The sequence below is a fragment of the Myotis nattereri genome (assembly GCF_964212035.1).
Source record: "Myotis nattereri genome assembly, chromosome: 7".
NCBI lineage: Eukaryota > Metazoa > Chordata > Mammalia > Chiroptera > Vespertilionidae > Myotis > Myotis nattereri.
The window spans coordinates 26,002,819-26,016,594 of NC_138082.1; the positions used below are offsets into that span (position 1 = coordinate 26,002,819).

Genomic DNA, 13,776 nt, shown 5'->3' on the forward strand with positions numbered 1-13,776 from the left:
CAAATAAGAATTATAAATGGCAAATTGGTGGGTTGTTGAATGTGACATTTTAATATATAAAGAGTATAGTTCATGGGTTAGAAAAAGGTTTTTAAGTTTTGATAAAAAAAATATTTAAAACCATTCTGATTTAGATAGGACTACCCAAATCTTGGAGAAATTAGTGGGAAGAAAAAAAACAAATAACCGGGCAACTAAAAAATGGTAACATTAGAATTGTGACTAGTTCTCCAAAAAACCAAAACAAAAATCTTTCCATTTCACAAAATAAGTGCTCCAGCCTGTCACCCAAAACGACACATTGACACATTCACCGTTCTCTCTGATTTCCAAATTATATGAGTCCTCAGGGGCTTCTTTCTGCGCTAGCTACCAAATCCCCACGTTACCTGGTAATACTTGGCCCTCACTTGAGTGAATAGGTCGCTGAGATGAGAGGTGGGTTTAATGAAATGGTTCTTCCTCTGAAGGGATCTACAGATGGAAGGGGTGAAGCAGGGAATAGTGTCTGATTGCCGCGTTTAGAGGAGAAAGCCAGGGGCTTTGGGTTTTCTGCAGTTTACCAAAGTGCAAAGGTTTATTAGAAGAGGTTGAAGTCTTTTCAAAAGGCTCTGTTTCTTAAAAAATATATATTTTCACTGATTTCAGAGAGTCAGGGAGAGGGAGAGAGAAACATCAATGATGAGAGAGAACCATTCATTGGCTGCCTCCTGCATACCCTACGCTGGGGATCAAGCCCGCAACCTGGGCATGTGCCTGACTAGGAATCGAACCGTGACCTCCTCGTTCATAGGTTGATGCTCAACCACGGAGGCACGCCACTCAGGCAAGTCTCTGTTTTTTGTGTTGTGCTTTAAGATAGTAGGCAAATAACTTTCTTTCCTTTTTTTTTTTTCTTTTTTTTTTTTACTACTCATAACACTTTATTTTTACTTTGTACAAAATACAAAAATGCAAATCCAAAGAGTACAGAAGACCAGTAGCGACAGGCACACTGCACAACAGCAAACCTTGTCTAGCAAGACATTAGTTTTTAAAACTTTATTTTAGTGAATACGTGCATTCTATAAAACAACAGCAACAACATCATCAAAAACACAAAGAGGCTAGAGATTTCACTATTTCTACCCCCCAAATAATGCTTACTATCAAGACTTTGGATGAGACCAAAAAAAATTTAAAAGGCCAATAATATTTTTTTTTCATAAAAATGTAAAAGCTACGATAAAATGTCTTTCCCCCCCATCACACTGATTCAACGTCTTCTGCAAAGCCATACATTAAACAAAACAAAACAAAAATCCTGAACTGGACAGTAAATACTCAAGAGGGTTGTTACCTAGGTAACCACTCAGTAGTTTAAAGACTCTTTTAAACATTTGGAAGCCCTCTAGTCATTGCTCAGTACAGGGTTCCAGCCATCCTACCCTTTTCTCACCTGTAACACATCTTGGAATAGAAATGCTTACAACATTGAGTCTGTTCCTAAGAACTAGTTTTGAAAAAGAAAGGAATGTAAAAAAATATTTAACAGAACTATGAGAGATGTAGGCAAGGAGTCTTCTCTTCATAGCAAAGTTGGGTTTGCTTTGCATGGCTTCTTCTGTTGGACCTTTCAGGGTTTGTTGATCTGCCCCATGAATAAGAAGGCACCTGCAGAATTGAAAGAAAACAATGCATGACTGTAAAAAAGTTTTAAAAAAATAAGATGGAAGACACATTTAAGGGAAGGTCCCTGGGGTAAGTTTAAAGTTAACTGCTCTCAACAGAACTTTCTGCAATAATGGAAATGGTTTATACCTTCATGGTCCAGGATGGCAGCCAGGAGTCACATGTGGCTACTGAGCTCTTGAAATATATTTATATTTCATGTAAATGAGTTAAAAGTTGAAGTGAAATAGCCACATGTGGCTAGAGATTAGGGCGCACACTAATTATGACATTGAACTTGTAATGAGACAAGAGGATAAGGAACTAGCTTATATTATTGATTTAAAAAGGGTAAGAGTTAAATTGTATTCGTTTCTACTCTGTACCAACATGAACCCAATCTTTCCACAAAGACACTATTATTTATTCTTCAGAGTTGTACTAAGGGGTAGGAACTACTGTTACCCTTAAAGATGGAGCTAAAGTTTGAACCAATGACTCAAAGAGCCAAGATCCACTGAATTTACAAATCTTAACCGTGGAATGGGCTTACAAAGGTTGATGGCATCTAGCTTCTTATAAAATTTTACTGCATTTATTTAAAAGAAAATCAATAGATGTTAAAAATGGCTCAAAGGGTGGCAGAGCTCTCTACATGTTAAAAACAAGATCAAACAAACAACACAAACATACAATCTTGCCCTTGTTTCAAAGATTCCATCACACTTTATAAACACAGTCTGATTTTCGTCTCTCTCCAATGTGTGTGGTTATATTATTTAAAGTGCTTGCGATAGTTGCCACATGGGAAATAGACTAAAAGCAGCACCATTGAATGTAATGCAAATCCACCTTTCTGAATTCTAACTTGTAACCAATGGAAGAGGAGAATCACTTACCTGTAGGATTATGTCGGATGAAAAATAGAAAAGGTCTGTCCACTATAAACCAGGGAGGAGATGACCTTGCAATTAGAATCGCAGCTGTGGGAAGAAAAGGAAACATGTTGTGCACCCAGTGTGTGGCCACAGCTGGCCCCATGGAGCCTTGATGCTGGTGTTTGGGGACACACTTAATTCCTGTTCCATGGGCTGGACGTATCATAAAAGGCCCAATGGTCCCCACGTACTGAACAGCCATGATGGGCCAGGCCCTTTGCCTTTACCATCTTATTTAGTCTACACAAGTATTACCTTTAATAAAAGCACTTACTCCTTGTAGGGTTTCTATGAGGGTTTAGTGACATAAACATGTTATAGGTCTTAGCACAATGTTTGTTCACCATCATTAGTGGCTGTTTTCTATTTATTTCATCTGCCTTTCTGATGAAGGCAGCTGGTCCTTTCAGCGGATTTGAATCCCTTCTGTGTATCAAAGCCCAGCTTCATGCTCAACCTCTGAGTCTGTGCCTCTTCCTCTGGCACAATCTAGGTTTTCCTCCCATTGGCAACATAGACCACTCGTTGGGACTTAATGTGTTGTGCATCTCATCTTGGTGTAGACATTGGACTTAGAAAGCAAACTTCTTTAGTTCATGGTCTTAGACGTGCTTACTCTGCCATGCTTACCAACAGTGGCTTCAATTTAATAAGCCCGAGGTAGTGCCAGGTGTAACTGCCCCATGCTTGCTGCATTGACCTGGTCTTCTTGTTCAAGCCCCAGAAAGCATTAATGACCTGGGCTTGATATTACAAAGAAAACATCCGCAGCTATGTTGGGATACAGCATTCAACCCAGGGTTATTAAAAACAACTCAAGAGCAAGTGTTATGGACTAAATCGAATACCCTCAAAACATATATGCTGAAGCCTTAATCTCCATCGTGACTGTATTTGGACATAGGGCCTTTAAGGAGGTGTTTACTTAAATGAGGGCATGAAGGTAGAGCCCTAATCCAATAAAACTGGGGTCCTTATGAGAAGAGAGGGAAACACCAGGGATGGACACCCACAGAGAAAAGGCCTATGAGGACACAGTGAGAAGGCAGACATTCATAAGCCAAGGAGAGAGGACTGAAGAGAAACCAGCCCTGCCAACACCTAGATCTTGGACTTCAGCCTCCAGAAGCGTGAGAATGAATTTCTGTTGGGACTTGTTATGGCAGCTTGAGCAGACTAATACAGCAGGGCTGGGCTTCATGAGGATCTGACCTGGGCAGTTACACAGGGCCCCACACTCACAAGGTCCCCACATGTGGTTTAGTGACCTGCTGCTGCTATCTCAAATTCTCAATCAGTTTTGAACGAGGGGATCCATATTTTCATTTTGCGAAGAACCCTGCGAATTATGTAGCCAGTCCTGATAGTTATGCTGTTGGCAAAATGGGTCAATAACTTGGGCAAAACTTAGATGTCACTTAGAAGCACCCAGAAAAGACAGGAGGCATTTACAAAATTCCAGCCTCTCTTATTCTAGGTCTTTGTTTCAAATTCTATTTTAAAGAAATACACATTAAATGTTTATTTTAGAAAGGCAATAGCGTGTCCACTGTGGGTATAAATGGTACTTTTAATGACCAGAAATACTTGACCCAGTTACACGTGTAGCTGAGATATGATTCACTTTATGAGCTCACAGGGCTTGGTCATATCTATTCAAGCAATCTCATGTGGATAATCAAGGGGTAAAAAGGAAACAACCGAAGATTGTTCCATTTCCTCCTTCATTATATGAGCCGTCAAGGAGAAAGCCGATGTGGATGTTCAAATGACCAAGAAAGGCTGCACGGCCATCCTGCTCCAATCAGCAGCTGCGTGCTAGTTCTTCACTTTGTCCTGGGTAAACCCGACTGACTCGTTTCCTGTGAGTTAAGTGCTATTATGCTATGTTTCTATCTGAAGACTGGTCTTCTCTGCCCATAGAAGCCAGAATGCGCTCTGTCCTGCTAAGAGCAGGTCTCGGCACACTGCTGTGCTCAGGCCGTGTGGGGACAGATCCTGCCTTCATCGAGTTTTGTAGAAACAGCCGGGCCCTCTGGCTTGCATCATCTCTGCGGCTCTGTCGCTTCAATGGCAGAGTAGCTGCTTTGGAGCCGGGAGGGCCCACAAAGCAGAAAATACATAGTTTACAGAAAGAGTTTGTCGACTCTCTCGTCCCGAAGGAATTTTCTCACTGAAGTGCTTCCCTTAATGATACAGACTCAGAGGCCCATGGGCACAGGTCTTCAATCTGTCTCATTTCCCACCATGTCCGAACAGTCACCCCACAGCACCTGACCTAAGTCCACGAGTGAGCTGGGGATGCCCGTCACCCCTCACTCCTCACCCCTCACCCCCGCACCAGGACCAGCCCCGCCAGGACCCCGGCTTACTGGTGACTGCTGAAGCTTTGGTTCCGTCTTCACTGACTTCAATTTTTGCTTTTTGCAATATGCGAGAAACATGAAGGTTTTCTGACCCTGTTTTCAGAAAATAAGACAAAAAACAACAGCATTTGTTTGCTATGCAGACCATCTGTGTCGCTGGAAAAGGAACCTCAGCCATGGCCAATCCCAGTTCTTAAACGGTGTCAGTGGAGAAGCAACCTCTCATAGTCCCGGTGACTGAAGGCTGTAGGAGGCCTGCCACCTGCCATGTCTGCTCAAAGAACTGGGATATCACTCAAGAGGAGGGAGTCGCAGACCCCAAATATGTTAGTGCCACTAGCCATTCAACTCCGATCACTGAGAATTTCATAAACAATAAAAAGAGCGGAGCTGCCGAAACCGGTTTGGCTCAGTGGACAGAGCGTCGGGGGGGCCTGCGGACTGGAGGGTCCCAGGTTCGATTCCGGTCAAGGGCATGTACCTGGGTTGCGGGCACATCCCCAGTGGGGGATGTGCAGGAGGCAGCTGATCGATGTTTCTCTCTCTCATCGATGTTTCTAACTCTCTATCTCTCTCCCTTCCTCTCTGTAAAAAAATCAATAAAATATATTTTAAAAAAAAAAAAAAAAGAGCGGAGCTGTAAAAAGGAAGCCCAGTTACCCAGAAGCAGCAAACCAACATTATTTTTCCCTTACAAATGTCAGATCCAGGAGGGATTTCAGGTGGCACTGACAGATGGGGAAACCAAGGCCCAGGGTGTTAAAAAAAGTCTGCCCTTAAGTCACATGCAAGTTAGTGGCAGAGTAGGTGCTGGCTTTTCACAAGAAAAGCCACTCATCTCGTGGGTGTATTAGTAAGAGAAGAGAGTCAAGCAGGAGACCAGTCAGACTGTTGTGAGGGCCAGACTCAGAAATGCAGTTTTGTCCCTGGAACCTTTTAGTGAATTCACTTTCCTTCTTAGCAAATCCTTACCATTCCAGCAACCCCCACTGGGGGCAGCTTTCAGGGGCAACACAAACAAAGGGTAATGGTAGCCTTGACTGGACATGGGTCAGGATGCAAAGGGAACTAGCGCTTCTTGCGTCATCTGGTTTTATTTCATTTTAAATTTATCGGGGTGACATTAGTTAATAAAATTACATATTGTATTTCAGGTGTACGATTCTATAATCCACCAGCTGTACATTGTACTGTGTGCTCACCACCCCATCTGGTTTCAAATTGGCTGCACCGATGCTTGGCTCTAAATGTGACCAATGGTGAGTGAGGGGCCCCTTTGCAGGGCCATGTCACCTGCAGGGTTAAACAGAAGGTCTCAGGAGAATTTGGGGAGCACGGTCTTCCCTCTGAACACCTGTGAACTCCCTGGGGACACTATGAAGTGTTTAGGCTACACAGGATAACCCGGGAGGGGAAAGTGCATATTCAAACTGTGCTCCTCAAATGTTATTGGGCTGAGGAATTTGGTAAAGAGAAGACTCTGATTCAGTAGGTCTGAGCTGGGCCCAGCATCATGTATTTCCAACAGGCTCCCAGGTGATGGGGCCGCCGCTGGACCGGGATGAGCGTCTGGCTCACAGGAGGAGACCATCAGGACAGCCATGCGCTGCCGTTTCCCCAGGGGGGCCAAGTGTATGCCCGGGACAGGCACTCAGGTGTTCACTAGCAGGCACCTGAGGCTGGTGATGAACAAATGCCTTTGCATTCAAGGGAAAAAATACAAAATGGAGTGCAAGTAGTGTTTAAACCAGGGGTGGGCAAACTTTTTGACTCGAGGGCCACAATGGGTTCTTAAACTGGACCTGAGGGCCGGAACAAAAGCATGGATGGAGTGTTTGTGTGAACTAATATAAATTCAAAGTAGACATCATTACATAAAAGGGTACGGTCTTCTTTTTTTTTTTTTAGTTTTATTCATTTCAAACGGGCCGGATCCGGCCCGCGGGCCGTAGTTTGCCCACGGCTGGTTTAAACCATGACTTTCCTATGGGAAGAGGTTGCTATGCCCCAAATTAAAAAAGACAAAGTACTGACCATTCACACATAGCTCCAGGAAAAAGTACCTATGTTGGCTAAGAAGGGATGTCATACCAGATGTATCCTAGAAGTTCTGGCAAAGAAAAATTCTAATCGGACTTCTTTGAATTTACATTATTTCAGATTAATGGGCATGAATTTCCAAAATACATATCTGGATACTGTGCATGCCTGCTGTTGTTTGGTGGGAATAAGTATTTGAAAGCCCAAAATATCTTGATTTTTCAAACATAGGGGACAAGTGTGCATTTGAAAAAATAACAACTAATACCTACATAAGGGCCAAATTTTTCAGTAATAGAGGCACTACACAAAATACTTCTTTACCTGTGTAGAGAGTTACGTGGGCTTCACAGAAAAAGTACAAGTGAAATGCAGGGATGACTGAACTTCTAATTGAAATGACTAAGGATCAACAGCAACACTGGGCCATATATCAAATTAAACCTTGGAGAGTTTTAGGTCAACACATTTGTAATTTTGACCTTTCCTTTCTGAACAAATCAGAGACTCCATTTGTAACAAAGTCTTCAAGTTTAAGAATACAGTTTAAACTGAACATACTTGTTATTTTAGCAAAATTTGCCTTGGATGGGTCAAACATCTCGGTGATGCCAAGAACTTTCAGCGGCTCCTTCAGATCCATTTCTGCTGTGGCTGTGAACCTAGCATGAAAGCAGGAAATAGGAGGAAAAATCACTAGGCTATGAATGATATACAATGATATAATCAGTGCCAGTGGGAAAATGTTTACAAACAGCTTCTTTTTAAGCACGCTCTGAACACCGATCTAAATTGCATTGTAAATCTTCATCCCACGGTAATTAGAGAACAACTCATCCCTGAGACCCTCGGCTGGCATTAGCAGCACATATAGTAACAGCAAGTGGCGGCTCTCTCATCCTCACATGCAACAGGCTCCCTGTTCCAGTCTCAGGGAGACCCACAGGAGCACCTTCTCTTGTGTGGACGGGAGATGCCAGGTGTTGACAAGTGTCTACACTCTGCAATGTCTACAGTCCTTCCCCGCATCCAACCAAAGAGCCATCACCTTGGCTGCCGTAAGAGCCACCATCCTCACCAGGACTGGGGATGGTCAAAAGAGAGGAGATGCATTCCTGCTGGTTCATGGAGAGATTCTGAAAGCATCTCAGAATGTTAAAATGAGAGCAAACGTTGGGAATAGGGGACATGGAAATGGTACTGTATTTGGGTGTAATACTGGTTTCTTGAATATGTGTAGGCTATCTGGCCTTACAGCACCCACATGTCAGCTATTCAAGGTGCCATCAGGGGATATTTTACCAGCTTTGATCACATCCTGTGGGAGAGCAACAGGGTAGGTGAATGGATTCTCACCACAGATGGGTAGGAATGGCAATTAGCCATTAATTATCATTGTAATTTACCAACAATGTCACCATCTCATTCCTTTATACCAAGCATTGCCTATGTAAAGGCTTATTTTACAACAAAAAATAATCTTGGGAAGATTACTAATACTTATTATCAACGTACTTCTCTGATTTCTTAACTCAGTGACTGGAAATTAAAAGCTATTAGAATGGGAAGTTACCACCACACTGAGGTCTGGGTGGTTAAAAACCCAGAGACGGGCCAAACACTTATGTTAAAAAGTTCGTAAAAGGAAGCCATCATTGCCCCCCTTCACAATCTAGGCAAAACAAGGCATTCTCTGATCTGTTAGAAATTCAGGATTCAGACAGAATCTGGGATGACGTTTCCCTTGGATTCAAGTCTTGACAGCACAAATTCCATCTGTCTTACACTTTCAGGATATAAGAGAAAAACTTCCCTAGATACTAATGTATGGATTCTGCTTGGTGGTTTCAAAATATTCCCTTACCACCTACCTTCTGGGCCTTGGTCTTCAGTAACTTCCAGTTAAAATATAAATAACTAAAATGAAGCTCCTTATAAAAAAAACGCTACTGAACTTTACTGTAATTTCATCATATTAACATGATGACATGCATGTGTTTTCCAGTTTTTTGAACAAATGAGACATGTGTGGAGCTTGGGGTTTTGTGGAGGCTCGGAGGCCATCTGCCTTCTCTCCTCCACTGGCATGAGCTGGCCATATCAGGAGCACGGGAAGAACAACAAACTTTCCCACAAGCACAGCCTTGCATTCTGACCATGCGATTTCTGCACAATCAAGTGGGCGTCGTGATGGGCCAGATTTTAGCCTCGTGTTGTCTGGTATCTGGCACAATCACCATCAAGGATTGAGCACTTCCGCTGTTTTCTCCTTCAGGGAAAGGAGCCACTTACTTGGGCAAGACGACCTGCACCCTCTTGGGCACCATCATGCTGGTCCAGCTGTCTATGGTCTTGGTGCTGATGTGAGGGATGATGGCCGAGAGTGGGGTGGAGCTCTCGCTCGGCAGCGCAATCAGCATGCTGATGCTCTCCCCGTGGTAGGGCAGTTCAATGAAGTTGTACCATAAGCCATTGGGGGTGCTTGCTGACCCTAAAGAAATCAGAGGCAGGTTCAGTAGGCCCTTGATGACTTCCAAACGTGGTGGGAGTGACCGCTGGTCACCATGGTAGATTCAGAAGAAAGACAGCCATGCAAAATAGCTTCCTTAGGACAAAGGCACTTAGAATACAGTGCTTTGCAAGAAGTTGAGCCTTATCATATGAATAAAGAAATGAATTTGAGCTGCCGGAGAAGGATTCTTTTGGCCAAGACTATGTGTGCATGTTGAAGAGAAGGGAGGGAAGGAATAAACAGCTTCCATTGTTTAGGGCCCAATCTGTGCCAGCCCATACCAAGCATTTCCACACAGTTACAATCACAGTGTCCCATAAGGTAGGTATAAGAGGTCTGTGTTACCACTAGGGAAGCTACCATTAGAGGAATTCGGTAACTTGCCAAGGGACACAGGGCTAAGAAGTGGAGCACCAGGACCTGGGGTCAGTATGTCTAATGCCAAAGACCATCTTCCTACTTCACTACCCTGACTCCCTGCTCACTCTTCATTCATTCCAGTAACTTTCATTAGGGCTCTTAGATAATTTGTGGTACTCGTGCTTACTAATAACAAACCAAGAATGACTTAATCAGTATTTGTCAAAATGTCGTGTAGAGAACTCTTGCAACTTGCAAGATGCTCGGTGGACAAACTGGGTTCCATACCCTGTGAGTTTAGGAAGCACTGGACCATCGCTTCTTGCAGAGAATATAATACCAACATTATAAAGGCTCTGAGATAGTCTGAAGAAAACTGTTTAACCCTAGTTATCCCCAGATCTCCCAAACTAATCTGATCTTAGAACCCTTTTATCCCATGTAAAATATTCAAAACATTTAGCAACTGAGCAGCCTGCCTGAGCATCTCGGATGAGAGTGAAAAAATGTGTAGTCACGATGGGCACTGGCGAGAAGCCCAGCTCATGGGGACGGGCCCAGAGAGGCTACCAGCTCCCTGGGGAAAGTCTTCGACAGAGCACTTTAGGATCCCATGGAACCTCTACATTCGGCATGTACTGAGTTATAAAAATAATGTGGTGAGTGGAAAACCAGCATTTCTAGACTTATAGTGGATTTCTGAAAAGTTTTATTAAACAAATCTGAAACTTTTTAAGAAAAACTCGGCAACCTTGGTGAGGCTATTTAACCTCTGTGTGCCTCTGAGCATGGAGGATGGAGACACCAGTGTAAGAGATCTGGAGTTACAGGACTTGGATTGAAATCCTGGTTCTGACATACACTAGCTCTTGGACTTGGGCAAACTCCTTATCCTGGGGTTGTTGAGATGATTAAACGTGAAAAAAAAAAAAAAAATACATGTAAGGGACTTAGCAGGGCCAGACCCAGGGTGAGTGCCCACTGAGCAGGGCCCTCTCTTCCTCTTCCTCTAAATGACCTAGAAGGACACCATGTTTAAGGAAAAGAGGAAAGAGAAAGTGATTTCTCTCATGATTGCCTTTTCTTTGAAGAGGACCTTTGCCAATCACTGCACTGGAGACAGATAACATCCACGTCAGGTCTCCACAGATGGGGGAAGGGTGGCAGAGAGACAGTGAACTTGTCTTTGTTACATAACAAACACTTTTAACTATGAAATATGATGAAAATAGTGAAGCAATTAGAATGGCTGACACTACAGGGTGACATTGCAGGTTCCTCTTAAGAAAGAAATATGTGGCAATCTGTGCATGTGCAGGCTCAGGCTGGCCCGGGTTTGTCTTGGGGCTACCTATAATGCAAACACGGGACCCTCATCTCTGCTTTTACCCTGCATAACACAGTGGTCTCAGAAGAAATGGAAAAAATCCATGGGAAAGTGAGAAAAAAATCACTTCCTAATAATCCCTTTAATCCTCAAAGAAAACATTAGGTCCCTCCTCTGGCAGAGCTAATTTTTAGAAACTGAAATGTGGGAAGCAGTTAATAAATGATTACCCCAGGGCGAGGAATAAGCACCTAGAGGTATTCATTAACCACTTCTAGAAGTGTTTAATGTTCAGATAAGGATTGGGGTCATGAATAATAAAAACTTATGAGGTGAGTGTGCTTGAGGCGAGGAGACAGCGCCTATTTCCGCCGGTTAATCCAGCCTCGACTGGAGACATCATTAACTCACCATTTATATCCAGTCACTCACGTCTGCCTCAAGATTCCTTTCTCCCTGGCTCTGCTTCTGCTTCTGATCACAGGGGCTGATGACAAATGTCAGCTAGGATCCCTCGGAACAAACCCCTTCCATGCTTATCTTTACTTGGCAGCTTGAGGAGCCAGGAGACAAAAATATCATGTGTCCTCTCCTCCCACTCAGTCCCGAAAGCACTGCTTTCACAGTGTTGCCTTATGGAAGGCAAGCGCAGAGGTCAAAGACATGAGATCTGGAGTTATAGGACCTGGATTCAAATCCTGGCTCTGACACACACTAGCTCTTGGACTTGGGCAAATTCCTTATCCAGGTCTTAGTTTATTTATCTGTGCAATGGGATAACAGTGTCTACCTTACAGAGCTGTGAAAATGAAATGAGAATATATCTGCACACATCTACTGATGTCAGCAGTTTTGTAAAAACACTTCACTTCCTAAGTGTTAGGTTGCTGCTCAAACAGTTGAAACAGAATTGATCCACCAAGAGAAACCCCGCTTCTGGGCAGGATGAATCAGACAAAGAAAGGGTATTTGGGAAGCTGGTGTGGGGCAGCTTTAAATCTTTTGGGAATGTCTGTGGAATTCCTTGCATTTTCATCTTTGACTACTGAAACATACAGTAAATGAGGTCCCCTCACTTTTTATTTTGTTAGAATGGGGAATGTGTGCAAAAATTGGCCTTAAGATAACACAGCTGCACTTTGGCTCTGAGCTGATGGCCATGCTAGCATTCTGCTAGAGTCTTCTTGATTCCAACTTTGGGGCAAAAGAGCCTTTTCTTATCCTCAGTTGCTTCACATGATACGTTTCTGCAGGACTTTTTAAAAAGTTTATTGAGTGAATGACAACATTTTACCAAGAAGGGTGATGAATAATAAATAAGAGGAAAGTGACTTTGTTTATTGCATCCCTCACATAAAGCATTCCCTAATTTAAGAATCGGGCAGCTAGCGAAATGTTGAACAGTGCTTGAAGCTAATTCGTACTGAATATACAAAGGAAATACATGGAAAACACACGTGCTGGTATAGGTTAGAGACGTCAAGGCTAACATATACAGTGAAAAGAAGAGTAATGTTAATCGGACCACCAATGCTTTGATAAAACCAGGTTTAAAATGCAAACACCAGACTCAGTTATCTATGCTGTGGTAATGGCAGCAGAAGTGGGCCATGTTTTTGTTTCCTGATTGCAAAATGGATACATCTTTAAAATTTAAAATTGAAATAAAGAAAAAGAATACTTTGAAATACCACCTCTGCTAACATTTAATTGAACATCCTCCAACACAGGTCTCTAGAGACGTATGAATCTGCAGCAAGTATTTTACACAAATGGGGTGAATCAGCATCTGTTGCCCTATAGCTTACCTGAAATCAACCATGTATTAGCGAGGAGCCTTGCACGTGGGAACTTACCGCTCCGGAACAGAGAGAGCTGGGCTAGCATGGGCACTTGGTAGGACTTCCCGTCAGCTGCCACAAACGGACGCTTCTTTGTGTTCTCGGGCCGGAACCGTGATTTCCACAAACCCTTAAAGTACAGGGCGTTGACCAGGACCATTCTGGTGAGCACGCCGTCCATCAGGTCAGGGGAGAGCAGGCTGTCGATCTTACCTGCGAAGTCACAGGACACACAAGGAAGAAACTCAGGATTGGCAGAGGCAGCTGCTGGATCAGGAGAATGGGAAAATCAAAGGGATTCTTAAATGATTTAGAAAAGCAATTTTTTTACATCACCCTCGTGTACTTTCTGCTTCTTTTTCTCACTAAAAAGTAAAGCTGAAAACAAGTTAAAAATCAGAGATCGGGAAAGACTTTAGAGATCCTCTCTGTAGGGATTACTGAACTTTTCATCAAGAAATTCTTTTATACCTAGACCCTATCAGCCCCATGCTTTAGAAAAATTTACTCATCCAAATAAGCTATACAGCAGTGATGGCGAACCTTTTGAGCTCGGCGTGTCAGCATTTTGAAAAACCCTAACTTAACTCTGGTGCCGTGTCACATATAGAAATTTTTTTATATTTGCAACCATAGTAAAACAAAGACTTACATTTTTGATATTTAATTTATATATTTAAATGCCATTTAACAAAGAAAAATCAACCAAAAAAATGAGTTCGGGTGTCACCTCTGACACGCG

General features: G+C 43.0%; 1 protein-coding gene across 1 annotated transcript in view; it reads right to left on the reverse strand.

Moving 5' to 3' along the window:
- Positions 1 to 1,026: 1,026 nt before the first annotated feature.
- Positions 1,027 to 13,776, reverse strand: part of SERPINE2 (serpin family E member 2) — a 54,252-nt gene continuing 41,502 nt past the window's right edge. Inside the window, exons 4-9 of the mRNA XM_081095500.1 lie at positions 13,050 to 13,247; positions 9,287 to 9,485; positions 7,556 to 7,656; positions 4,961 to 5,047; positions 2,550 to 2,633; positions 1,027 to 1,653 (exon numbers count right to left, since the gene is read on the reverse strand). Of these exons, the coding sequence (XP_080951626.1) occupies positions 1,616 to 1,653; positions 2,550 to 2,633; positions 4,961 to 5,047; positions 7,556 to 7,656; positions 9,287 to 9,485; positions 13,050 to 13,247 (707 nt within the window). The 3' untranslated portion in view covers positions 1,027 to 1,615. The remainder of the gene's footprint in view (positions 1,654 to 2,549; positions 2,634 to 4,960; positions 5,048 to 7,555; positions 7,657 to 9,286; positions 9,486 to 13,049; positions 13,248 to 13,776) is intronic.